Raw genomic sequence first — 26,293 nt, 5'->3', positions numbered from 1 at the left:
ATAGGTAAAAATTCACGAGACACGCTTTCGTTACTCTCTTCTTCCTCCCCCACATGCTATTATTCCTTTTGTTTAACGAGAATGGACCCTGCTCGTTAAACAATGAAAATCGTGTTTGCGATGAGGCGATTGATCAACTACAACAACATCTCGCGGTTCCTTCTATTTACGAATAACATGAAGCCAATAAATTTCATTCATAATCGACACAATACTATAATATCAGTAAAAAAATTATATCACAAATTTAAGGTAAACTCGCCTTGCTAGCTGCTACATTGTAGGTACAGAATAAAACAAAAAAAAAAACAAAAACCTCCTAATAATCGTTTCTCTCTATCATGTAATAGTAAAACAAAAAAAAAAAAAACAAAAACAAAAACACAAACATTGGAAAACTTATGGCATTAGCGTTTAAAAAATTTATTCGAATCTTTGCTTGTTAACTCTTGGAGATGGAACTGTAACTTCCGTTGGGTATTCAACCAGTGAAGTATTAGAAGTAGCAGACGAGCGCGAAACTGAAGTTGGACCATCAAATATGGATGGAGTTCTTGAGGACGTTTCATCCATTGAATTTAGTTCGAAATCTACTTCCACACCACGTAACGGCACGTTTTCAATATCGTTCGAATTAGCTCTTAATGGATCTAACTTTGTAATGTCGTACCTGTCGACTTGTGCATATGACCACCTACACCACAGGCTAGTATCCACTGGCAATTGGGTATATTTGGTATAAGTGAACATGACAAACGATAAAACTGATCCTGCCACTAAATCGACAAAGTAATGATGGGTTAAATACATCGTTGACCACCATAACCAACAAACATAAACGAAGAATAATGGTTTTAGCTTGGGGAAACAATAAGAGAAGAAAAGAGCTTCTAATGTAGCACAACCCGAATGCAATGAAGGGAAGGCTCCGAACACAACCGACGAATGTTTAAACCCTTCTCTATAAAGACTCATATTGAAAAGCTCATCAATCCTTACCAATCCACCTGGGGATGCAAGCATACTGTAATTTGCTGCCTTTAATCCATTCAATGACTTGTACCAAGGTGGTGCCGTTGGAAATCCATTTTGCAAAATGACACCGATTAAGTTCACATATCCGAACGCATGTGCGTAGCCTCTGAGACAGGTTGGTGGTCCGAATACGAACAAAATTGCAGCCGCCACAAATGGGGCTCCGAAATGGAAGAGCCCGTATGGTAACCATGCCAAAACATCCAGAACTGGATTAGTTGAAGTAGCCAAGATATCACTCAAATTATCACCGTAGAGAATCGTCTCTGCTGCTGGAAGCACTTTGACAGTAATCTTTGGCCTATGAGAATCCGGGATGTAAGACGACATGAAATAAAGAGACAACCAAACAAGGATCGGCAGCCCGTTAAAGAAAAATTGCGACGTAGCAGGCATCAAGAACAAAAGTCCTAAAAATGAACAGCATAGTGTTTTCAAAAAGAAATTAGCAGGAAACTCAATAAACACATACAATGAAATTGCTGCCATAAATGCATAATGTGCTGCTTCACTCAACCCTGGTCTATACCTCCGAAGCCTCTTTAATGAAATTCTGGGATCAAAACTAGTCTCCAAATCTGCGATATGAGAGTAAACCGGTCTTTCTGAAAGAAAGACACGGTGAAGAAAGGATGACATCAGCTAATTGTATAGTAAGTCTTCTTAGCCTTAGTTGCTTGTAGTGTGCCAACAGAAAAAACTCCTTAGTTCACTTTTTTCTCTTCTATGTTTGTTTATTCTTCACCCGACAGGAGGTAAATTCAACTTAATTTTCAGGTTCTTATTGCTTGTCTCCTTTAAGGTTTTTTTTCAGCACCCGTCGTGAAAACTGATCTCGTAAAAAGTATAAAAAAAAAATGTTAAAAGGAGCGACAAGGCAACGAGATGCGCGGATAAACAAACGGAGATTAACCCGAGATTCTTTTCAGCTTTTATACAGCAGTTGCTTACAAAAAGGCACCGACCGAATAGGGATGCTGTCCGAATGCAGTAAACGACGCAACTCTGATAACTTTTCCGAATTGGTTACTTGTTCAACCCAACAGATTACAGAGTAATGCTTGAATAATAGGGATTACTAAGTAGGAAAAAGAAAAAAGAAACGAAAAAGGAGAAACTTTCCTCAGGGCTCCAAAGTTCCTTCTGTTCGTGGGGGAACGATGAGCAAGATGAGGTGAGTTTGCGCTTGTTAGAGAAGGGCTGCAACGAGGGGCAACCGGGGAATAATCTACAGCCGATATTAGATCCGGACTTAGACGCCGAAAGGGAAAAACGGGGCATGTGATATTCATGTGCGCAGAATATGTCCGGGTAATACCGTTTTTTTTGGTATTTGTCTCTTCCTTCTACTGTGTGTCACTTCCAAAAGGTCATTTTTTTCTCCCCTTCAAGCTCATCTCATCGCTTAAATCCCTCCAGCATATGATAAAGGACCAATATCATATAGCATGTCCGTGAGAACATCAGGTAGATCCAACAAGGGTCACAATAAATACATACAGCGGATACTGGAAGAGGAGAAAGGGTCTGGTAATAGTGGTGGTAATGAGAGTGACGATAGTGTAAGATGTCCAGTTTGTAGGACTTTTGACTATAATTATGACGCCAACGAGGATACACACGGTGATATGGTTCAGTGTGACGGTTGTAATACATGGCAGCACATTGAATGTATGTCCGATGGTAAGGGTATGGACTCGCTTTTGGACTCCGACGGTAAATATCACTGCGAAAGGTGTAAACCCGAAAACTATCAAAATGCCAAGTGGTTGACAAAGGAACAAGAACAGAACCCTGAAAGTAATGATTATGATAATGACAATTATTTGAGTGAAAGTGATTCCGAAGCCGAAAGTGTTAGGGCACCAAGAAAAAGACGCAAGACTCATGGCAGTGTCAGCGGTAAATCTGGCACTGAGCCCAAGGGTAGTGCGGGCAGTACGACAGGCGGTTCATCTGGTGACGCTAGATTAAGGGAAAATGCTCAGAAGATGCTTCACCAATTGTTTGATAAATATATTATACCCGCCACTGTCGAAGCGAAACTTTATGCCTTGCCCGATGATCAAGATGATGAAAAAGATATCGCACTAGAGAAATCTCAAGAACTGGAAAGGGAATTGTACAACGTCTATCCCGATCACAGAAACTACACTGAAAGGATACGTACGATTTTTTCGAATCTTAAAGATGCTAAAAACTTGTCTTTGAAAGCACATGTAATAAAGGGACAGATTACAACGTCTCAATTGGTGAGAATGAGTGCTACTGAGCTTGCAAATCCTGATTTACAAGAATTTAGAGAAAAGATTGACGAACAGGCATTGACTCAGTTGGTAGTTGAACAACCAGGTAGACCTAGATGGGTAAAGACTCACAAGGGGGAAGAGTTAATTGAAAATCCAGAAGAGAATAACAACGGTGGTGACCTAGAACCAGACATCTTTACAAGAGAAATCGTCCACAGAGAAGAAACGGCAGTGAAAGAACCCAGTCCGACACCGGAGAAAAGTGTATCACCAGGGCCCCCTCCTGTTCGGATTAATGTGAAATATCCGGAATTGGCTATTGAGCTGAGCGGTACAATTGATTACATCGGATCATCCAGCGAACTGGTAAAAAATCCGTACAGGGAAGCGCTAGGCGATGGCAAATTATTAGTTGAAGGTCGTCTTTCCAAGGCTAAAGTCTTGAAATATTTATCAGAAATGCAATCGACAAGAACATTTCTACTGTATCGTATACGACCTGATGAAAATTGTAATTCTGAATTTAAACAAGTTTATGAATTCTTGTGGGAAAATGAAAAAATATCAGGAATTCAAATTAAAAGATCTTATCAAAAGAATATCTATCTAATACCTAGTTTTGGTTACGATCATCATGTGATTAAAGATATTGCAATGGCGGCAGGGGAGTTCGACAGAGAAGCTGATAATCCAATACTTTTCTTACTTACAGTGATTAAACCTGAACTAGTTAGGTAATACGTGTGTAACTTTAGATGTAACGATTAAAATTACATATAATTTGTATGTTATGATCTGGTTGTATGTTCGATCCTTTTACAGTCTGATCTCTGTTTCACTTTATTACTACTATTTAATTTTAATATGATGCACCCGATAGATCCAATTAGGCCTTGGCTAGCGCCTTCTTTTCAGCAAATCTTTGCTGCTTCTTCAAAACCATCACTTGGAATCTTTCGAAGTCACTCAAGTTAGAACGTGTTTCACGTTGAGCGATCTTCTTAGCCCATGAAGTGGTAGACCATTTTTGAGAAACTTGAGCGGCGTTCCATTTCTTAGCAACAGTAGCACTTCTAGCACCTCTTGGCAAGTTGAAAGTCAATGGAGTCAAAACAACTTGAGTCAAAGAGATAGCTTGACGGTCAACACCGGTTTCAGGACCATCAACCAAAACCTTTCTTTGAGAGATGATCTCCACGATGGCTGCTAATTTACCAGCACCTTGGCCATTCTTAACAAGAACGATACGGCCAACTTCGACCAATCTCCAGTTAGCGGTCTTGACAACAGATTCAGAGGACATTATGTCGTTTTGATCGATTGATTTTCGAAATTTCAAGAGAATCTATCAACTAAAGACCCACCTTGTAAGACGCCTATGTTCATTAATTACCATGATTTGGCAATCATTGGTATTGGTGTTGGTACCTCTGAGCCCATCGCCAATGCTCGCGCTTGCTTGCTCGCCTGCGTGATTGCGTCGGTCCCGTATTTTTTCAACAGAGTTTCCATTACGGCGGGAATTTCGACCGACGCGGTTTGTTTTCAAAAAAATTGACTGTTTTCTGCCTTTTTTCACTCCAAATCCGGGATGTACAGATGTATTGTGAATGGTGTACAGATGTAAAGGGATGTACGGATGCAACAGTCTCACAGTCTTTGAAAAAGTTTTTTTTTTTTTTTTTTTTTTTTCTCAGATAGAGATATAAGACGAGATAAACTTAACTAATGGCTATTCTACTCCTTTACACTCTTTCGATCAGTCCCCATAGCACGCTACTGCAGCAGCATCGAGATGTTTTCAATTGCTTAAGTTTAAGCAACTATTCATTGATGACAGATGATGATATAATTTGCGATCTAGGGCAAGATCACCTGGACACGCCTAGTCCAACTAAAGGTGTCTTGTGGAATGCGACAAAATTCTAGTCTGAAGTCTTAACAAGAATAGTAGACTCAGGTGAGTCTGGTATTAGCTGCACATCTTGCAGTTTCTTGCGTCTTGTTTGTATGTATTTTTGCATTTTTCCAAAGGGACAGTTGATGATGACAGAATCGCCATTGAAAATTCAATTCATGAAAATTAAAACAACAATTACACCAAGATCTACTCTGAGCTGTCCCTCTTGAACACTAAAGATGTCTAATTCAAGATATCATCAACTAGAGAATAGGGTATGTTTTATACGTAAGCACCATTTGACAAACGTATCTTTTTTTCGTAAGGACAACATAGACTAACCAGACACCTAATTGTTACGTAGAATGACGAGCGGTTGAACAGCTTAGCCAATAAATTACAAACATTCCGTGGTATAAACCAAGATATTGGTGATCAGGCAGTGGCAGATAATTCTGTCATGAATCAGATTTCTGATTCATTTGATTCATTGCTTCATGGTGTCAAAAACACTTCGCAAAGGTTGACTAGAAGTCTAAATGCAGGTGGTAGCGTTTGGAGAATGGTTGCGTTAGCACTCTTAATTTTCTTTATCCTATACACTCTGTTTAAAGTTTTCTAAAATTTAAATTTGATTTAAATTAAAATTTATGCCTGTGGTGGTTTCCCCTGTGCAGCATCTCTACCCAATCTGTAATTACCGATGGCCTTCCCCCAATTCACCCGTGATCTAGTAATTGGTAATCTTCTTCTCAGTTGTTTAAATTGCTTCTCATTCAATTCTGTAAATGATACGTCCAAGTCATTTTCAAAACTCGTTTCCACTTGTTGAATTGATTTGATTGGTGATTCAGAGTCTGTAATTTCTACGTCCTTCTTTGATTTGAAGCCAACGTTACCGTCTTCATAGTAGTGAACTTGAACATCAATAAATCCCTTGAGTTGTTTCAAATGTGAATCGTAAACATATTCAGATTTCCATGCACCGTTCCAAAAATTACCTGGATTATATTTTGTACTTACAATAATGATAGCCGTTTTTGATTCTTCCTGTGGAACTGGGTAAACCGCTACAGAAACTTGTCCTGTGAAATCCTTTTCCACATATTTATTCAATTCCTTTAAATATTCCTGTTGGGTCTCATTAAGCTTTGAACCTTGAAAAGGTGCAACGTCTAAACCTTTACGATTTAAATGATCCACTGAAAATTCAATTGCTTGAGCTGGGTCGAAAAATTTGGAACCTTCCTTGTTATATGGGGAAAGTATCACATTCTTGCCATTGACATCTACTGGAATCGTATTTTTGACGTTGTACTGCTCGATAGCTTCGATGATCACATCCTTGGAATTTTCACCAGCAATGGTAATTAAATCCTGATAAACCTCCTTAACCTCACCACTTGGAGTATCAGAAACGATCTGTGATATGATTGATTCAAATGCTGATGACATGACACCTAATTACTTAACACTTTTTGCCTTGTATTACTTCTATAATACTATGCTATTCTAAGCTAAGCTACTTTTTTCTTGTAAAGGGGTGGTTACCTTTCCAATGAAGAAAAAAAAAAACGATGCGTACTAGCGATTGGATTAAAGATGAACGCTTATAACCATGTCAATGTCAATTGTGCTAAGTTGCTATTTCTAAACGTATCATTCAATCCTGCCTTTTTTATTGTGGATATGGCATTATATGATCTGATGATGGCCTTTGGTTCGACCTTGGTGGAGGTTGTATAGACAAAGGATTCGCATAGACATTAGTAGCACGATCCAATAGTTGGTTATATGTAGCTTCTGCATTCGCTAGAACTTGCCTTAGCGAGAGCAGTTCTTCTCTTTTACGCGCATGTTTGCCAATTAACTTTGCTACTTCAGGTCTCAAGGGTGTCACAGACCCGTACAATTCGTTAATGTTAGGATCTTGCGTGGGATCTTCCCCACGACTATTCGATTCTGTCATCTTGTGATACAATTGATCTACTTTACGCTTTTGGGCCAACAACTCCTCTTCTTTGGCCTGTTCCTGCCAAAGTTCCTGTTGGGTAGGTTCTGCCACCGGTGTAACGTAATTTAGCGGGAAAATACCAATAGATCCACGCAGCGAACCCCTCCACCAATCTCTGTACACCTGCTCCAGTACAACGATTATGTCTCCCTTCTTAAACGCCAGTTCATCGGGTTCATTACTAGCCAAATCATACAGTGCCTTAACCCGCTTGGGTGGAGCTGCCGAAGCTAGCGGCGGTGACTGTTGCCGTTGTTGTACTTGCTGCTGAGGGATCTGAGGGACCGTTGGTGCCACCGACGTCATCGTCGATGTAGATGGAGCTTCCGTCTGCTCTTCTTTCAGCTGCTTCTGCTTCTCTTGTTCTTGATGGCTCAATAACGACAGCCTCAATGCTTCCTCCAAGTCCTTATCTTCTTTCACTTTCGATTGATAACTCATTTCATATTTACCTGGAACATTAGGTTGATCGTCTTGCAGTAGTTGTGGATAGTTTTTGGAAATCTTGACATACAAATCATTCATATATTTCAGAGAGGGGTCACTTTTAAATGACAAGGACAGCTGTTTAACCACTTTAGCCACTTCCATCTTTACCGTAACGTGTACACTTTTGCCTTTGATTAATCCGTAAAGCTTACTTGTGAAATCCTTGGAAGCAATTAACTGCTGCAATCTAGACCCACAATTCTCAGCTAGCGAGGTTATCAGCGATAGTGCTCTTAGTATAACGTTTGCATCTCTTTGAGATAACCTCGATTCGACGAGTTCCATAGCCTCTTTACCACCATCCTCAGGGTCTTCAGAAACTAAATCACAAACGTCAAGGATGTACTGCCAATTATCGCCCTTTAGCTTGGGGTCTGTAGCCTTTAAAACAGCCTTCTCGATGCTTCCCATGATACTCAAATGATTCCCTATGGTTCCCTATAGATCTCTGTGCCTTGTTCAACTGGCGAATCCCTTTAAGCTTTAGTTAGAGATGAGGTTGAAATACCCTTGAACCCAAATCGTAGCATACGGTGGTGAAGAAGTACATCCGAATAGCGTCTAAATCGCCTGAGTAGCACTTCAAAGGTCTCCAAAACTGTAGCATTCAACTCTGTGACCTTAAATTACCCAATTATGTCTACTTTTCGCTAATATGCCTAAATTTTCAGCGTCCTTCAATGTAACCGTCATTTCTTGGGGAACAATGGTCTAGCAAAGCGACCAAATCCCATATCTAATTACCCATACTTAAAACCCATTGCTACAATTACATGATTCCTCCAGAAGGGAACCTCAAGATTACTATCACCTTACTTCTTCCTTTACAGCAGGAAATACCCCAGTACCGAACTGCTTCGCTGAACCCTCTGATGTTGTTATTGATCCATTGAGTGAAAAAAATAAAACAAAAAAACAAAACAAAATGACACATTACACTTAACTAAAACTCTTGAGAGACTTCAAGTGCAGTTAAAAGGTTGATTCTGAATCACCGAAAAACTTGATTCAATTCTAGACGTCTAGTTTTACTTGTTATTTGAAAAAAGTTCAAATGACAGGACATTTGAAGCCTATTAACCAGGCTGATAAGCTGAAACCAACGTCAAGAACTAGACGTACCTCATCCGTAGGGAAGATCGATTTAGGTGATACCGTACCAGGGTTATCGGCATCCTCAAATTCTAAGGAGGCAAGACATGCATCAAAGGAAAGAGTTAGAAGGTTATCCTCCAGTAATGCATCTGAAATTAATATTTGGCAAAGATTCTGGTTAAATTATAGAGAACTTAGCTATCAACACACATGGGTCACGCCATTAGTTATCATGTCAGTTGTCTATGCTGGCTATTTGGTTTCTGGCGATTATACACCAAACAATCCCTTGCACATGTTTGTTACCATATCTTATCAAGTTGGTGAAACCAATGAATACGGCAAAGGTATTAAAGATTTGTGTTTTATCTTATTTTACATGGTATTCTTCACATTTTTACGTGAATTCCTGATGGATGTTGTTATTAGACCATTGACGTTAAAATTGGGGGTCAGATCTAATCATAGAATTAAGCGTATGATGGAGCAAGTTTACGCCATTATCTACTACGGTGTCTCAGGTCCTATTGGACTGTACCTTATGTATGACTCTGACTTATGGTTTTTCGAAACGGCCCCCATGTACCTGACATACCCAGATTTCACCAATAGTTATAAGTACAAATGGTTCTATTTGGGACAAGCTTCATTTTGGGCTCAACAGGCAGCTGTTTTAGTACTACAACTAGAAAAACCAAGAAAGGACTACCCAGAATTGGTTTTCCATCACATTGTTACGTTGCTTCTAATTTGGTCATCCTATGTGTTCCATTTCACCAAGATGGGTCTATTCGTCTATGTGACTATGGACATTTCCGATTTTTGGTTATCTCTTTCCAAGACTGTCAACTATTTGGACCATCCTTCGACACCTACAGTCTTTATCACTTTCATCTTCCATTGGGTGTATTTGCGCCATTGGGTCAATATGAGAATCTTATGGTCAGTTTTGACAGAATTCCGTACTGTTGGTGATTTCGTGCTAAACTTTGCAACTCAGCAATACAAATGTTGGATTTCTCTACCCATTGTCTTTAGTCTGATTGCAGCTTTACAATTGGTTAACTTGTATTGGCTGTTTTTAATCTTGAGGATTTTATACCGCCTGCTGAAGGACAATGTTAGAAAGGACGAAAGAAGTGAAAGTGAATCCGATGAAGAAGAATTAGCACAAACTCCAACAAATGACGAATCCAACGAGGCCAAAAAGGAGAAGGCTTTATGAAATGAAATTGCATGCCAAAAAAAACTAGAGTCATGATAAGTAAAGCAGAAAGTATTTTCATATATATCTACATATGTACAAGACTCTAGAAACATTAAAACCATCTTATTCAAGATCAGTAGAAAACTTGGCCAATCTGTTTTGACGACCTCTTTGACCAGCTCTAGACAAAACTCCCAGTATTAAATTAACGGAACGTAACGAATCGTCATTACCAGGAATTGGATAAGTAACCATAGATGGTTCGGAATCAGTATCAATAATACCTATAGTTGGGACCCTTGCTTGCATGGATTCTCTAAGGGCATTTCTATTTTCCGTTGGGTTCAAAACAACGATAAGATCTGGTTTACAGATTCCCGAAGTCTCAGCCGGTGTCAACTCTCTGTTGGTAGGTTTATCAGCGAAATCTACCTCGTGTCTTTCCCAAACACCAGAAATTTCCGTTGAATTGGTTAAAGTACCTGGAATCCACCTTGTGGAAATATAATACCCATTTGTTCTCTTGGCGGCTTCTTCTAAAGCTCTCTTTTGACCCTCTCTGGTCCCCACATATAAAATCACACCACCTCTTTCAGAAATGCCTTCCACCACTTTAGCGGCTCTTTTCAAAGATGAAAGGGTTTTGTTTAAATCAATCAAATGAATACCCTTGTATTCACCATAGATAAAAGGTTGTGTAGATGGTCTCCAAATCGACGTTGATTGTCCCAAGTGTACACCAGCCTCCAAAAGCTTATTGACAGAAACTTTCTCTGCAGGTAATGGATTATGCACGTCCTTATGTGGTGAGTAAACTTGTTCAATATTAGCACCCAATCTGGCGGTATGAGATGAATGCTTCATTTGTCTTAGGAATAATTCTTGTGAAGTATATGGTTTATCTCTCGAAGAGGGAACCAAATATGGGTACTTTTTATGATGAGAAGCAATTTTACCATTGATACTAGTAGCAGCATCACCAGCATTCACATCTTCATTATTGATCAATTTGTTCAATTGTGAATATTTCGTTAAGAAATCTGTTAATTCTTCATCTAGTTGTTTCTCCTTCTCTGTTAACGGTTGATCCGTAACATTTTGTAAACCATCAATTTTATCTAACGGGGTCTCAGATAATGCCTTCAATTGAGATACTATTTGATCATTAAAGTGTTTTTGACGCATAACGAACACTTCATCCTGGTGTGAATCTTCACTCTGAGTGGTCTCTGGTGTATTATTCGTGGACGCAAAACGTGGAAAGACTCGACTCAAGGGCTTTCGAGTTGCCGAAACACATCTATGGATTCTCAGAGCACTCATAATTGGTGAATATCTGGTTATATTTTATTTAAGAGCTTAGTATTGTTTCTTGTTCATCTCTTTTGGCTTAATGCTAAAGTGAAAAAAATTTGATATTGGAGGAAAATAAGGCTGCGGATAAAGATAGAACTGGCTTGAGGTTAAAGAACCATTCCAATGGCATTTAAATCGATTCTATGAAGCTCCAAAGTCTTGTAGAGGATCTTTTACAAGAGGATGAAAACTATCAGAGACGTTCCAAAGCTTTAATTTTTGTTCTAGGTGATGAGGCAAGATTATATATAGAGAGGGACTTAAGTGCAAGTCCAGGTAGATTGTCATCAGTGAATGCTATTATTCGTAGTAGAAGAGACGTGGAAGTGTTGTTTTTAAATCGATTACAGTATCTGTTCATGTATCTGATGAAATGGGAAGCAGAAGATGTTGGCTACAACCGATTGGTGCTCTATGGGTTGGACGAATTGATATTTTTGAACAGGGATGACTCTGAGAATCTAACCAATTCACAATTAAGACTTGCTAATCTTGTTTTTAGCGCCGCCTTTCGTATCAAACGGAAGCACTGTTTAAAGGACGTCTCTGTCATTAACCTAAGAGACCATGTACGGTTGAAACAAATAGAGGACTACTGGAGGCATGTTTGTTGAAATCAGATTAATTATCTACACAATATTTTACAGATATACAGAGATGCTATAAGTATCAATCCATGTTAATCCCAACTTCTTCCACTTTACTGGATTCACTGTCGAAGTACGCAGCAACTTTAACTTTAAACTCTGCCAATGCAATACCGAATTGCTTAAGGATCAAAGCTTGACGCACATCTAATTTTTCACCCTCTTCACAAACCTTGTATGGTGAATCCAATGTAATTTTACCCTTTTGAATTCTAGTAGGGATGTTGAATTTGTTTCTCATTGTTGGTTCAAGTGAGTGGACCATAGGGACATCTTCGTCTTCAGGAATTTGACCACCTCTAGAGTATACAACACCTGCCGGTATGACAAATGTTAGAGGTGCTGCGGAATTTGGTCTTGAGTAGTCCAATCTTTGATAAGTTTCGAAAAATCCCTTGACAGTATCCACAGATTCATCAGTGAAAAGTAACCCGGTAACACCTTGACAGTGCGACGTCAATTTGTGCAAATTATCTCTGTACTCTTCCTCCTTCGTGGTACCAAGTGCCTTTTCTAAAACCTTCCTTCTTCCCATAATCAGTTTGGATCCTGCCCAAGAGGTTCTAATTTCTTGTAGAACTGGTGTACGAACATCATCCAACTTGAGCACCCAAACGTATTTGTAGGTATCCAATGCTTCTCTTACTTCATCAAATATTCTTTCCTTGTTTTCTCTACCTTTCTTGTCAGTTTGAGCTAGAGTAACTAGCTTTGAACGCTTTGATCTTGGCATTATAGATGTTAATCCACTGAAATTGATTCGATATAAGCAATCAATGAATCAAGACTCAGAATACTGTACTCTATTAAAGAATATATCTCGAAATTGAATGAGATGAGATGAGATGAGCTCCGATGAGCTGAAAATTTTCATCATGAAAGAGGCGGGTAACCCCCAATATTATTACTAGAGAAAGCTTAGAGGTGCTGAAGACAAAGATGATTAAGTACCTACCTTTTTTTAAAGGGTCTCCCATAGTTGAGAGGATAAGTGTCATATTGCACTTTAGATTTGCTTAGGACCTCTAAGTTTAATTGACATCCAGTTGCAGATTGTTTAGAGAGTATTTTTAAAGGTTTTTCTTTCCAACGAAGGGTGTTTCATTAGACATATTAGGAGTTAACCCAAAAAATGGATGATCACGACCTTCATAGCGGTAGTAGCGATTACATGGTAGATGAGCATAGTTCTATGGAGGGCCAAGATGAGTATGAATACCCAGATGGGAGCCCGAGTGATAGAGGGCACGATACATCCAGTGATAGATATCACGATGGGGACGAGGAGGATCAAGATGTTTTCATTGACTACGATGCAGTAGAGCAAGAGGATGAAGATCATCACGATGATGATGCAGATGACGAGGGCGATCATAGTGGGCGCCCCGATGCGAGATCATTTACAATGCAAGACATTTTAGGGAATTTGGTACAAGGTATGGAAGGTCGTCCACAGGTTGGTGGTGAAAGATCTTCCTCAGGGCCATTCTCCCGTGGTAGTGGTCCTATGAACTTGGCAGACGTTTTCCCTGAAATTTTATCACTCTTAAACGATGGTGGTCATAGAGGAGGTAGCGGCCTTGGTGGTGGAGGTAGAAACAATAGGATTTCCAAATTGGTCAAAAATGTATTGAATGCAGATGAAGACCCTTATTTTGCCATGGAAAGTCTCAGAGAATTGTCTGAACATCTATTAATGATGAACCAAGTCGTCGTGGACAGAGTTTTCCCTGTAGAAAAATTACTTAGAGGGATCTTAAATATTTTATCCAATCCAATGTTAAAGGGTGAATTAGAATTACAATTGGTATCATGTCGTTGCCTTTACAACCTGTTTGAAGTTAATCCTGAAAGCATATCGATGGCTGTTGATGAAAATTTAGTTCCCATTTTACAAGAAATGTTACAAGACATCAGTTACATTGACCTAGCCGAACAAATATTAGAGACTCTGGAACTGGTATCCAGATTACGTGGTAGAGAAGTGCTGCAATCAGGAACACTAGCTTCATGCTTGCAATACCTGGATTTCTTTACGATTCATGCTCAACGTAAAGCGGTGTCAATTGTTGCTAATTCGTGTACAAAGGTACGAATGGATTCTTTTGAAACAATACAGACACTTTTCGTACTTTTGAAACCGATATTCGCGAATGCATCCGATCAGCCAATTATCTCCAAGCTCTTGAATGCCTTATACGGCGTATGCGGTGGATTACGTGATTCTAACATGCTAGAATCATTGTTCACTTTTGAAGTTGTGGAACGTTTACTGAAACTAGTTTCAGCTGCGGATTCTCAATTGGAAGATAGGCTCAAGTGTCTGGATATTCTATCAGTATTAGTCAATTTGAGCAGTGAAATTTCTAGAGAGCTCTTGGAATCCTGTGATATTATCGGTACGTTGGAAGAATGCTTTGCATGCTACAGTAAAAATCCTAATGCATCGTTACACGAGACTCTAATGTTCGTGCCAAAACCTTTACTTCATGCTATTGCTCGTACCGTGGCTCTATTACTCCCAACAGAAAATGAACAATTGTTATCTGTCGACTCCCCTAAACAAGTTTCTCTAACAGATGATAATGAGAGGGTCAACAAGACTCTAACGAACCTTACGCCGCTTCTAATAGAAATCTTTATCAATACCGTGGATTTTGACGTTCGTCGTTGTGTACTCATTGCCTTGGCAAGAATTGTTTCATTCCTCAAAAGTCCATTAACGGGCGAAGTCGATAGACATATCATTCACCTTGTAGGGACGACTCTGGCTCAAAATGAAACTAATTTGGAACAAGGAAAGAGTCAGGCTATCGTATCTGGTGGTCTTGTAATAGGTGTACTTTCCTTGCTTGACATTATAACCGCACGTTTTGCATCTGACTTTTTACCAGGTATTAGAAGAGAGGGTATTGTAGATTTGGTGGATAAGTTATACGAATTCCTCAAACAAAAGGGGCAGGATGACAAATTCACTATCGATGAAGATGTTACTGCAATTGAAACCAGTGGTGCGGCTAGTGGTGGTACTGGTGGAGAACTTTCAGATGATGAAGAAATGGCAGAAGATGACGAAGACAACGAATACGATATACAATTCGGAGCAATCGATATCCCTGAACAAGTTAAACCTAAGAAGATAAAGTTTGAAGTATTGAAACCGTTGAATTATAATTACATTCGCATTAAAACATATGAATTAAGCAAACATTTGAGTGAATTATTCTCTGAAAACGAAGGAACGGTTGTCGAAGAGTTGAAAGAGATAGAAAAATTGGTCACGGATTTGCGTGAACTGGATGCACAGGGGTTCACAGAACAAGATTGGTTCCAACTTTGGAACAGAGTTAAAAGCAGCATATTTAATGGTAATTTTGAAATTTCAAGTTTTGAATTAATTTCAAGTGGATTAGCATCAGTGCTATCACAATTGATAGAGCGATATGGTGTTTTAAGTTTTGAACCAGAGAGAACTTTTGTACAGGTATTTGGCGAACAATTACCTAATTTTGTTAACATCTTGCAATCAGCATTAACGAGATTAGAATCGTTCCATATCGTGGAATGTGGATTACAAGGCTCTGAAGGTAGAGTGGCGTCATTGGGAAGACAGATGAAAATCAAACTAGTTTACAACGGGGACGCCCAGGAAGATAACATTGCCCCCCATTTAACTACTATTACGCTTTCAATCCATTGTATTGCATCACTCAAAACTTTGAGTGAATTTCTAAGACACAGAATTGGCCAAACCAGATTTTTGAATTCGTTACTACCAGGTCTTACAAGGTCCTCCAGTGCAGGTCAGGATGATATGGAAGATTTAAAAAATTGGCAATTTGAATTCTCCATTAATGACAACCAGTTGAACCCTAGTGATACCATTTTTGGTGCTCTTTTCAAATCTATGAAACGGAGTGATAAAGATCCTGCTGACGTTTGGAGAGATGCACAAGTGATTAAGTTCAAGAGGGTCAAAGATTCATCGGCTAATCATGAACTGGGACTCGCTAACGTGTACGCACAGCGCAGTTTCCACAAAGATGATGCATTAAGGCCTGCAGAGGATATATTAAATCTATTAAAATTTGCAAAAACCAACAATCTTCCTAATGATCTGTTTGTGAACGCTAAATTGAGTGCTAAAATTTCAAGACAATTGGAAGAACCACTTATCGTTGCCGGTGGTGTTTTACCCGATTGGAGTCTTTATTTGACCAAAAACTATCCATTCTTATTCCCCTTTGAGACCAGAATGTTCTTTTTACAATGTACATCCTTTGGATATGGAAGATTAATTCAGATATGGAGAAACCGTATGGGTAATATCAAGGAGACCAACGCAGATGATCCTTTGCAACAGTTGGGTAGAGTCACCAGACACAAGTTACGCATTTCAAGAAGTACAATGTTTTTGAGTGGGCTGAAGATTTTGAACAAGTACGGATCTAGTCCAAGCGTCCTTGAGATTGAGTATCAGGATGAAGTTGGTACAGGTTTAGGCCCCACCTTAGAGTTCTATGCGTCTATGTCAAGGGAATTCTCAAAAAAATCCTTGGGTATGTGGAGATACGATACTCTTGGATCAACTACAACGCAGGAATCTGATTACGTAAACGCTTTATTGTTTCCAGCACCTTTAACATCGTCGCAAGATGAGCCTAAGGTTTTAGAACTGTTCCATCATCTGGGTACGTTTGTCGCTAGATCCATGTTGGACAATCGTATCCTAGACCTAAACTTCAACAAGGTTTTCTTTGAACTAACACATCGTATCAGCGATAGAGCATCCGTCAAGGCAAGGGACACTCGGGACATGTTGCATTTGCTGTCACTGGTGGACCCCCAACTGGAAAGATCCCTCAAGACACTTTACAATGAGACAGATTTAGAGAGTTTAACATTAACGTTCACATTACCAGGATACGACGTAGAACTAGTGGAGAATGGTAAGTCTATTCTAGTCAATTCCGCAAACCTCTCAGATTACGTGGAACGTGTTTTGGACTATGTACTAGGCGCAGGAATCGAACGTCAACTAAACAGTTTTATCGAAGGCTTCTCCAAGGTTTTCCCCTACACATCTCTACTACTACTTACTCCTGAAGAGATTGTTCATATGTGTGGACGTATCCAGGAAGACTGGTCGTCAGAGACACTGTACGGATCACTAGTCGCTGACCACGGTTATACCATGGATTCTTCCACAATCCATGACCTAATTTACGTGATGTCTACATTCAATGATCAAGAGAGACGTCTTTTCCTACAATTCCTCACGGGTTCACCAAAACTACCTATCGGTGGCTTTAAGGCGCTACGTCCGAGACTTACGGTAGTGCTGAAGCACCCTGATGAAGGTATGAATCCCGATGCATACTTGCCCAGTGTAATGACCTGCGCAAACTATTTCAAATTGCCCAAATACACCAGTCAACAGACAATGCGTTCTCGTATTACACAGGCGATGCAAGAAGGTTCCGGAGCATTCCTGCTGTCCTGATACTCGTACAGTAGATCTACGAGTCGTACATACCGTCGCATATAGTTCCGCTTAATTTCACCACCCGGTAATCGTTCTGGCCGTCACTCTTGATAATCCCTGATCACGGGTATGGATTAACATTCTTTCGACGGCAGATGATTCCTGTTGATTTCACCTTTTCCAGTAATTTTATGTTATTCATTGACAGCTCGATGAGCTCGACGCGCTTCGCAGGTGGTGAACCGTGTTTCCTTTAAGAAGAAGTAAGACAAGGAAGAGTAAGGCAGAGGGGAAAACTGTTCATTTCTAGTTGGTTGGAAGTTTATACAACCTCAACTTTGTATATATTTTATCACAAAGGAATGAATCAACGCTTTGGACGTTTTGAATAAGACTATATCAGTTCCAGACGTTGCATATTGAATTTTTTTTTTTTTTTTAGTTTTTTTCACTCTTTCTTTTACATCCAATTGGTAGTAGGGACACAACGTTAACATCAAAGAGTACTACAACACCACTATAACCAAAAGCGCAACGAATACGCACACATATATTTCAGTTTAGGATGGAACATTCGAATACGACTGGTGTTAAGGATTCACTAGATCTAGATAACACTAATTTGAAAGAAGATGTGGAATCGTTCGATTTACCACGAGTTCAAGGAACACTAAATGTAAATGCCTTACAAGAAAGTGAAAATATTGATGCATCTGATGCTGGTAATAGTCCTCGCTTACGTAACATAAGTGAATATAGGTCAATGGATCCTGGTAGATCCCATGAGCCAGCAATGGAACATTCTACATCATTAGATGACCCCATACAGTTTACAAGAGTATCGTCATCTTCGGTATTAAGTGGACTATCATCATCCGAAGGCGAAAAGGAGGTACCTAGTGAGGAACCGCAGGAAGTTGAGAGAAACGAGCAACGGCATGATCCTAGCGACGATACTACAAAAGGTAGTATCACACTGGATAAATCTGGTTTCGCGGATAATACGAATTCCACAATTCATGCATCCGAATCGGAACCTCAGTTTAACGGTTATTCAAGAAATTTGAATCAGTCTAATGAAAGTAGTTATTTGGATTCGTCGGTGGAAAGAGGTAACTCTTCGTCGAAATCTGGTTCGGTAGGAACTCAGGGATCTTCATCGGGAATTCCAAATAACCAAAATAATAACAGTTTTACAAGTAATAATAACAATAGTAATAGACAGATAATGACACCGCCTATTGCTGCGCATCATGCTACCGTACCGTTACCAGTGAGGGGTTCATCGCCTGTTAACATTTCAAAGAGTTCGTCTTTTAGTCCCTTTGGTGCCTCGAAGAAGCTTAGTACCAATAGTAACGTTATGAGCCCGAGATCACAGTCAGCCTCGTCATCGACTCAAAAACTGGAGCAGAGTAAAAAGAAGAATAACGGATCAGGAAGTAGTAGAATGAAGGGTGTATTTACATCTTTTGTCAACAATATGAAGCGAACCTCAGGAGGTGAAAAGAACAAACAACAGCCAGGAACATCCGTAGTTAAAATTTCGACACCCTACAATGCTAAGCATTTACATCATGTGGGGATTGATTCAAGAACTGGTGAATATACAGGGTTACCCACTGAGTGGGAAAAGTTATTAACGAGTAGTGGTATCTCCAAGAGAGAACAGGAACAGAACATACAGGCCGTGGTTGATATTGTTAAGTTCTATCAAGATGTAACTGAATCAAGTGGTGAAGATAAAACTTTCAAGACATTCAATGTTACAAATCCATCTCCATTGGAAGCGAGCTCCCCTACGTTCAAAACGCCATCGACTTCATCGGTTAATAGGTTCAAGTCGAATAATCTTCCTCAAGATTCCACGACACCTGAGCGTGGCGTACAAACGCCTCAATTGCAACAATATCAATCCTTTTCTTCACCACAGAATGGTGTGAGTCGAAATTCTCCAGCCCATGTTTATAGCCCGGAAAAAATAAATCAGTTACCTACACCAGCGCCACCTTTGGCAAATGGTATATCAATGGGTAACGAATCTGATCCTAATGCCGGTGGCATTGGTGGTTCGCATCAAAAATTTATTCCCACGAGACCTGCACCAAAACCCCCAACCGCCGGGAAAACTTCTGTTTCCCCGGTACTGGAACCAAGTAGATCCAATTCATCACCACAAGTTCCCCAAATTCCTCATAGTCAATCTTCAACTTCGTTACCATCGAGGAAACCTAGTAGTAAAAGAGAAGATCAACCATTACCTCCACTACCGCAACATAAAGAGGAAGAGAATGTTGATAAGCTTGACAAGATGGAGGATCGTACAGACCAGAAAGATGGCAAAACAGCACCATCCCCTTCAACACCGACGGCAAGGCATAATAAATCAAAAACGCCGTCAAGAGAAGTTTCCAAGAAGAATAATGTTGCATTAGCTGAAAAGAAAAGGGAAGAAAGAGAAAGGCGTACGAAGCAACTTTACGCCCAATTGGGTGAAATCTGTGCTGAAGGTGACCCCAGTAAGCTATATCTAAATCTGACCAAAATTGGTCAAGGTGCATCTGGTGGCGTTTATACCGCTTATGAATTGGGTACTAATGCATCTGTCGCCATTAAACAGATGAATTTGGAAAAACAACCCAAGAAAGAATTAATCATCAACGAAATTATGGTTATGAAAGGCAGTAAACATAGAAATATCGTGAATTTTATTGATTCATACTTGTTAAAAGGTGACTTATGGGTCGTTATGGAATACATGGAAGGTGGTTCATTAACGGATGTAGTGACGCATTGCATTTTAACAGAGGGTCAAATTGGTGCCGTCTGTAGAGAAACTTTAGCGGGTCTTCAATTTTTACATTCCAAGGGTGTCATTCATCGAGATATCAAATCGGATAATATTTTATTATCAATGACAGGTGAAATCAAATTGACAGATTTTGGATTTTGCGCTCAAATCAATGAAATTAATTTAAAGAGAACAACAATGGTGGGGACACCCTATTGGATGGCACCTGAAGTTGTTTCAAGGAAAGAATATGGTCCCAAAGTGGATATATGGTCGCTAGGTATTATGATTATTGAAATGATCGAGGGTGAACCTCCATATTTAAACGAAACCCCATTGAGGGCATTATATTTGATAGCCACCAATGGTACACCAAAATTAAAGGAACCTGATAATTTAGGCGAAGAATTGCAGAATTTCCTTGATTGGTGTTTAACGGTGGAGCCAGATCAAAGAGCCTCTTCATCACAACTCTTAAAAGATCCATTCGTCACACAAGTCGCCGAAGAAAATTCTTCGCTAGCACCACTAGTGAAATTGGCACGTATGAAGAAAATTGCTGAAAAGATGGAACACGACGATGACGACGACGACGACGACGACGAAGATGATGGTGGTGGAGAGGAGGGAGTTGAAGAGCAGGAAGTTACGACGGCACAAGGTTAGAACGAAAACAGAGAGGGGGAAAATTTCGGAATTAAATATATTCCAAGGTTGGTTATCGGATCAAAATAAATTGACCATTTAACGGATTGCTCTTATGGCGGCAATTGTAATATATAAAGTATCATTTTCTTCTTCTCATGGGCTAAGCCAGCAGTTTGGAGTTTGTCTTTTTTTTTTTTTTTTTTTTTTTTTTTTTTGTTACATGGGGTAGTTGAGAAACGTTTATATACGATCAAATGGGATCCCAAGTTAGATATCAGAAATGCTCATGCTACTTAATGAACTTCTTTTCGCTGACGCGATTTCGTTACTTTTCCTTGTTGTCGTCAGTGTGTCTTCATCCTGGCTACTGCTACCGCTATCGTTGACGCCCGCATCAAGTGATTGAGATTGCATATCTTCTTCATCACTACTTTGGTGAGTAGAATGACCATTCTGTAGTTCATCTATTGAAATGGTTACTTGCGTAAAGAACATTTTTACTTCGTTGTTACCTCTATTTTCAAGGGCATATTCGTTAAAAGCAGGAACTTGAAATGATGAACCTTCTGTCGTTAAAAAAGTATTACCCGCTAGTGTAACTTCAAGTACACCCTGAACCACGAAAAAAGTTATGAAGACATTATAAGAATCACTTAATTTCTTCTTACCATATCGAGGGATCTTTAACATACCACTGGCAAAATGATCCTTATGAGCATCAAACATGACCTCCAATGAGAAATGTTCATCTTCTGTTTCCTTAATCTGTTCCGATTGTGATAAATTGGGAGCAAATGCAATTATTTCATCTCCTTGTCTATCCATGGTTACATTAACGTTAGCCTCCAAAATACCATGTTGTAACCATTCACCTTGAGGTATTTTACCTTGGTTAATTTCTTCTAAAAGATCGGTATTTGGATTTTCCACAAGGCCTCCACTCATGCCAAATGCCTTGTGTTTTCTGGGTCTACCCCTAGGCTTACCAGTTGGAATATAATTATAAGGCCTTGTCCTTGTAGTAGTAGCTGTTTTCTTCTTATTCCTTCCCTTACGACGACCAATGGATAATTCCTCCTCGTCATCCTCTTCATCATTTTTGTCATAGGTAACAATCTTGTCGATCTCCAATACTGGTTTACTGGTTTTTCTCTTGTAAACCACTTTTTCATTCCTCCACCATTCTAGAGGTGCAATCTTGACCCTGTTAGACCTTCTAAGACTTTGGTCATCCGTAGCATGTGGATCCTGATCTAATTCTGGTGCCTGCTTTTGAATGTACTCCTCATCTGAATCGTATATTTCTGGCGGTACGTTGTCATAACCATAAGTTCGTCTTGAAGGAACAGTAGCTAAATCTTCTTCTTCTTCTTCTTCGCTTTTAGCCATAGTAGTGTCTCCTGCATCACTACCGCTACCACTACTACTGCTACTATCACTGTCATCTGCACTTAATGTTTGTTCTAACGAAGATTCACCTTCCACGTAATCTCTATCTTCTTCGCTAATGGCTTCGTAATCATCATCCATCTCATCTTCTAAAAGGGCATTCTCCGATGTATTGAAGGATGTATAATCTCTGGTATCTTCATCATCTTGAATTAAATCGGGTACGTCTCCATTTGTTGATTTCTCAGGTGTAAGTCTAATTGAGGGTCCGTCCAGCGGTTGTTCCATTTTATCAGAAAGTGATGGTGTTGGTGGTGGTGGCAGATCGTAATCAATTGGGACATTATTGTTATTATCTACTGGTTCTTCCTCTTGGATTGTATCATTTTCTGGAAGACTGAATCTGTACACTCTAGAAGATCTTCTGGATGGACTTGTTGATTGCTGATGATCAGAATCTGACACAAATGATCCACTAGGACCACCACTAGAAAGTAGTGAAAGCATTGAAGATCTTCTACTTTTCCTTCTATCACCACTAATATGACTAGTTGAATCTTCACTAAAGAAATCATCAATTCTTTCCATACTGTATTCATCTTTCTCGAGACCTTGCCTAGCGTTAATACCAGTCTTTCTAGACCTTACACCTAGATGCATATAATCCATTTTCAAATATCAATCAATCTTTTAGTGAGCTTTTAAACCATCAGTAACTGCATCTATCTATGTCTATCAAGATTATTTTTTTTGTAAATGACAAGTTTATACATGCGCTGTAAGGTGAGTTTAGTTAACTTCAAGCTCATCGCGTCAACGAACTTTCTTACCTACGATTACAAAATAGGCGGTTTCTTCGACAAATTTGTACTGATTTCTTTCCAAGAATCTCCTTACCTGGGTTTTAAGCTTTGATACACCATTGTCACTGTGAATACCTCTACCTGTGATTACTCGCAGAGGATCAACGTTGGCTACTTGAGTCATGGACAATTTCTGATTGTTCAATTCTCTTTGATCCAATTCGTGTTTCCACCATTTCTCTAGACATTTTTGTAATACTTGTATGGCATCAGGGCATAAAAACCCATGGAAATCCAATCTTGGGTTTGTCAGTACGTTGGACCACATGCTGCGAGCTATTGGAGCGTACGAATCGTCTTGTAGTGAGAAGTTGGAATTTCCATTAAAATCTCTTGGGGATCGCCTCTTACCACGAGGTTTGTATTCTGTAAAACCTGATAAGTCGTATGACTCTTCATGGGCATCCTTGTAAGTGTACCTGGTGCCATTTTGTTCAATGATTAAGCTTGCCAACTGTAAAGTTTTAAGTAAATCACCTCTGTAGTATTCTAAAGCTCTATGAAGAAATTTTGGGTGAATACTTCGTAGATTTAAATTAGATTTGATTGCATCTTCCAACTCTTGTGCTTCTGCAGATTCGATGGAATACACATAAGGCGGTCTATCTTGGGTTACTGGTGACGCTTCCCTCGTTGACGAAGAAGCCAATTTATCTGCATGAGCAGCTCCCTTGGGACCTTGAACACGACCACCAGTACGATGCTTGGGTAAAGGCGCAGCTGGAGTCTTCTTTTCTTGTGGTGGTTCTCGGTATGAGTCTAATATGGATACAATAGCCTTTACCACGTTAAAAGAACTTCTATAGCTAAAGTGTCTTGCTATACTTGAAGTAACACCGGTGTATTCTTGTACAATGTCTACAGTGGATTTAGATTCAGGCTGCGGGGATGGTTCAGGGTCTCTACTGTCATTCTCTTCTAATAGCATATGATGGTTTAACAATTCTACGACGGTATTATCAAAATCACCATTTTGATCATGCCAAACCTTTTCGATTGTTGGTTGATGTACCAATGGAAACATAGATTTTAACTGTTCATGAGGATTAACATTTTCTCTGCTACTGTCTTCACTGACTAACATTACGCAAGCATCATCTAAAATACCATTTGAACTTTTAAGAGCTGAATTTAACTCATCAACTGGCTTATCGGGAAACATTTCCACCAACAGTGCAACGGATTCATCCATATTGATTCTTTCAACTGCTTCAGCTTCTTGAAACTTAATGTATTTCACATTCAAGAACAAGACGATATACAGAGTTGATTGTATTATTATGGCATAGTAATGCATAATAAAGCATAGTATAAAAGAAAAAGTGATAACAATAATACTAATAATAATAATAACAACAACAATAATAATAACAACAACAATAATAATAACAACAACAATAACAATAACCCAGAATTAAACAAAAACCACAGATTTTAGGCACGACTTGCATCCCGTACAAGCTGTTCTCGAACTTGCTGGTCAACAAGAACTCTTGGATATGCTGCACCTAATCCGTGACAAACTTCGTTTCCTTTTAAACTATCCAAGACGCCAGTAACGTTAAACTGTACTTGCTCCGATAATTGGTGCAAATAATCCCATGTTGCAGGAACGGTTAAAATCTCTTTGCCTGATTCATCGAGATAATGACCTTCAGTCTTAAATATTTTTGAACTGTACTCTCTAGATTCTTGTAATGAACCAGAATTTTCATGGGCAATCTCATGTGGGAAAGTAAACCTTCCACCCTGTGTCCCATAATCACCAACCTCACCTTGTTCCAAAAGTATTTTATTTTCAGCATTCATTTCCAAGTTAGCCCTACAAAGTCGTTCCAATTCTTCATCTAGCTGTTTACGACGAGCTTCACTTTGTCGTAACTCCTGTTCCAACTCTTTCAACCTTGTCTCTTTACGCTCTCGAAATGCACGTTGTGCTGCCCTGTTTTGGGCTCTTTTAATCTGTTTTAACTTTTCTTCTGTTAATTCACCGCTTGAGTTACCATTACTACTGACAGTTACATCACTTTTAGCTGCAGTCGCATTATCTGTTGGTGTGAGAACTCCATCTCCAGACTCACTACCATTACTATTCAATATGTATTCAGAAAGAGGGCTTGGAACCGACACCTTAAGTGAATCTAATGTATCAAATGGATCGATGGAATATCCTCGCATATCCATAGCGTATTCATTTATGCCCATACTGGTTGATAGTACTTCGATCTACGACCTTTGTTTATTAAGTTGTTGTCTTCAGTAAGAGTTCCTATATTTCCGCATTCTCGATGATTACTTCGCAAGATATTTTAATCAGAAACTTACAAAGAACAAGTGGAATAGTGAAGCTCTAAGCAGTCTATAAGCACATCTATGTCAGAGAGGAAGGTAATCAACAAGTACTACCCTCCTGATTTCGACCCGTTGAAGGCAGAGAGGGATCTTAAGAAGGCCAATAAGTCGTTGAAAAAGCGTAACAATGGTGTAGTTACTGTAAGACTGATGACTCCATTCAGTATAAGATGCTTGAAATGTGATGAGTACATACCGCAGAGTAAGAAGTTTAACGGTAAGAAAGAAATATTGGATGAGAAATATCTAGACACCTTTAAGATGTACCGGTTAAATATAAGATGTCCCAGATGCAGTAACTGTATTGCATTCAGAACTGACCCGCAGAGTGCTGACTATGTGATGGAATTTGGTGGTACGAGAAACTATGCAGGGAGGTTGAAAGAGAATAAAAATGTGGAAACGGCAGACCAGGCTCTTGAACGACTCGTTAAGGAACACGATGATGATCGACATCGTGGTGAGGATAAAATGCAGGCTCTCGAGGAAAGGTTATCAAAACTACAGAGAGAACAAGAGGGTGATCAACAATTAGTTGCATTAAAGAATTCAAGAGCTCAGCAGCAGCGGAAAGTGGATAGTTTATCGCATGAAAGCGAAGAGGATCAAGATGATGAGTTGGATAAACTTGCAGAAAGGGCATTTGAAAGCAGAAAAGGAAGAGCAGATACTTTGAAAGTTTCTAAACCGGCAAAAAAGATAAGGAGAGCCACTGGAGCTCATACTGGAGCTCCTAACCCACTGGGAATTAGGATTAAGAGGTAGTGAATACA

General features: G+C 39.4%; 16 protein-coding genes across 16 annotated transcripts; 7 read left to right on the top strand and 9 right to left on the bottom strand.

The window, feature by feature from the left end:
* Window positions 1-423: 423 nt before the first annotated feature.
* Window positions 424-1,674, bottom strand: AUR1 (inositol phosphorylceramide synthase; the record flags this gene model as incomplete). Its single annotated transcript, XM_002494969.1, has 1 exon — window positions 424-1,674. One exon carries the CDS (start codon window positions 1,672-1,674, stop codon window positions 424-426), a length of 1,251 nt encoding a protein of 416 aa, XP_002495014.1.
* An 809-nt stretch (window positions 1,675-2,483) lies between these two features.
* Window positions 2,484-4,022, top strand: BYE1 (Bye1p; the record flags this gene model as incomplete). The annotated part of the gene is made up of 1 exon (XM_002494968.1): window positions 2,484-4,022. One exon carries the CDS (start codon window positions 2,484-2,486, stop codon window positions 4,020-4,022), a length of 1,539 nt encoding a protein of 512 aa, XP_002495013.1.
* Window positions 4,023-4,170: 148 nt separating this feature from the next.
* On the bottom strand, window positions 4,171-4,587 carry RPL14A (60S ribosomal protein eL14; the record flags this gene model as incomplete). The annotated part of the gene is made up of 1 exon (XM_002494967.1): window positions 4,171-4,587. The coding sequence occupies one exon, from the start codon at window positions 4,585-4,587 to the stop codon at window positions 4,171-4,173; it is 417 nt and encodes a 138-aa protein (XP_002495012.1).
* An 836-nt stretch (window positions 4,588-5,423) lies between these two features.
* SFT1 (Sft1p) lies at window positions 5,424-5,806 on the top strand (the record flags this gene model as incomplete). The annotated part of the gene is made up of 2 exons (XM_002494966.1): window positions 5,424-5,459; window positions 5,549-5,806. 2 exons carry the CDS (start codon window positions 5,424-5,426, stop codon window positions 5,804-5,806), a joined length of 294 nt encoding a protein of 97 aa, XP_002495011.1.
* A 26-nt stretch (window positions 5,807-5,832) lies between these two features.
* On the bottom strand, window positions 5,833-6,639 carry CAP1 (Cap1p; the record flags this gene model as incomplete). The annotated part of the gene is made up of 1 exon (XM_002494965.1): window positions 5,833-6,639. One exon carries the CDS (start codon window positions 6,637-6,639, stop codon window positions 5,833-5,835), a length of 807 nt encoding a protein of 268 aa, XP_002495010.1.
* Window positions 6,640-6,862: 223 nt separating this feature from the next.
* On the bottom strand, window positions 6,863-8,098 carry HSE1 (ESCRT-0 subunit protein HSE1; the record flags this gene model as incomplete). Its single annotated transcript, XM_002494964.1, has 1 exon — window positions 6,863-8,098. One exon carries the CDS (start codon window positions 8,096-8,098, stop codon window positions 6,863-6,865), a length of 1,236 nt encoding a protein of 411 aa, XP_002495009.1.
* A 643-nt stretch (window positions 8,099-8,741) lies between these two features.
* Window positions 8,742-10,007, top strand: ZYRO0B01276g (TLC domain-containing protein; the record flags this gene model as incomplete). The annotated part of the gene is made up of 1 exon (XM_002494963.1): window positions 8,742-10,007. The coding sequence occupies one exon, from the start codon at window positions 8,742-8,744 to the stop codon at window positions 10,005-10,007; it is 1,266 nt and encodes a 421-aa protein (XP_002495008.1).
* Window positions 10,008-10,112: 105 nt separating this feature from the next.
* MRP4 (mitochondrial 37S ribosomal protein uS2m) lies at window positions 10,113-11,312 on the bottom strand (the record flags this gene model as incomplete). Its single annotated transcript, XM_002494962.1, has 1 exon — window positions 10,113-11,312. One exon carries the CDS (start codon window positions 11,310-11,312, stop codon window positions 10,113-10,115), a length of 1,200 nt encoding a protein of 399 aa, XP_002495007.1.
* Window positions 11,313-11,488: 176 nt separating this feature from the next.
* On the top strand, window positions 11,489-11,959 carry SHU1 (Shu1p; the record flags this gene model as incomplete). The annotated part of the gene is made up of 1 exon (XM_002494961.1): window positions 11,489-11,959. The coding sequence occupies one exon, from the start codon at window positions 11,489-11,491 to the stop codon at window positions 11,957-11,959; it is 471 nt and encodes a 156-aa protein (XP_002495006.1).
* A 55-nt stretch (window positions 11,960-12,014) lies between these two features.
* Window positions 12,015-12,725, bottom strand: MRT4 (mRNA turnover protein MRT4; the record flags this gene model as incomplete). The annotated part of the gene is made up of 1 exon (XM_002494960.1): window positions 12,015-12,725. One exon carries the CDS (start codon window positions 12,723-12,725, stop codon window positions 12,015-12,017), a length of 711 nt encoding a protein of 236 aa, XP_002495005.1.
* A 399-nt stretch (window positions 12,726-13,124) lies between these two features.
* UFD4 (putative ubiquitin-protein ligase UFD4) lies at window positions 13,125-17,495 on the top strand (the record flags this gene model as incomplete). The annotated part of the gene is made up of 1 exon (XM_002494959.1): window positions 13,125-17,495. The coding sequence occupies one exon, from the start codon at window positions 13,125-13,127 to the stop codon at window positions 17,493-17,495; it is 4,371 nt and encodes a 1,456-aa protein (XP_002495004.1).
* A 547-nt stretch (window positions 17,496-18,042) lies between these two features.
* Window positions 18,043-20,934, top strand: STE20 (mitogen-activated protein kinase kinase kinase kinase STE20; the record flags this gene model as incomplete). The annotated part of the gene is made up of 1 exon (XM_002494958.1): window positions 18,043-20,934. The coding sequence occupies one exon, from the start codon at window positions 18,043-18,045 to the stop codon at window positions 20,932-20,934; it is 2,892 nt and encodes a 963-aa protein (XP_002495003.1).
* Window positions 20,935-21,183: 249 nt separating this feature from the next.
* Window positions 21,184-22,974, bottom strand: MIF2 (Mif2p; the record flags this gene model as incomplete). Its single annotated transcript, XM_002494957.1, has 1 exon — window positions 21,184-22,974. The coding sequence occupies one exon, from the start codon at window positions 22,972-22,974 to the stop codon at window positions 21,184-21,186; it is 1,791 nt and encodes a 596-aa protein (XP_002495002.1).
* A 144-nt stretch (window positions 22,975-23,118) lies between these two features.
* On the bottom strand, window positions 23,119-24,465 carry CUE2 (Cue2p; the record flags this gene model as incomplete). Its single annotated transcript, XM_002494956.1, has 1 exon — window positions 23,119-24,465. The coding sequence occupies one exon, from the start codon at window positions 24,463-24,465 to the stop codon at window positions 23,119-23,121; it is 1,347 nt and encodes a 448-aa protein (XP_002495001.1).
* Window positions 24,466-24,602: 137 nt separating this feature from the next.
* YAP3 (Yap3p) lies at window positions 24,603-25,373 on the bottom strand (the record flags this gene model as incomplete). Its single annotated transcript, XM_002494955.1, has 1 exon — window positions 24,603-25,373. The coding sequence occupies one exon, from the start codon at window positions 25,371-25,373 to the stop codon at window positions 24,603-24,605; it is 771 nt and encodes a 256-aa protein (XP_002495000.1).
* Window positions 25,374-25,541: 168 nt separating this feature from the next.
* YJU2 (mRNA splicing protein YJU2) lies at window positions 25,542-26,285 on the top strand (the record flags this gene model as incomplete). The annotated part of the gene is made up of 1 exon (XM_002494954.1): window positions 25,542-26,285. The coding sequence occupies one exon, from the start codon at window positions 25,542-25,544 to the stop codon at window positions 26,283-26,285; it is 744 nt and encodes a 247-aa protein (XP_002494999.1).
* Window positions 26,286-26,293: the final 8 nt, after the last annotated feature.

Source organism: Zygosaccharomyces rouxii, assembly GCF_000026365.1.
Source record: "Zygosaccharomyces rouxii strain CBS732 chromosome B complete sequence".
In the NCBI taxonomy this organism is placed as follows: domain Eukaryota; kingdom Fungi; phylum Ascomycota; class Saccharomycetes; order Saccharomycetales; family Saccharomycetaceae; genus Zygosaccharomyces; species Zygosaccharomyces rouxii.
This window is presented reverse-complemented; position numbering and strand designations above follow the sequence as displayed.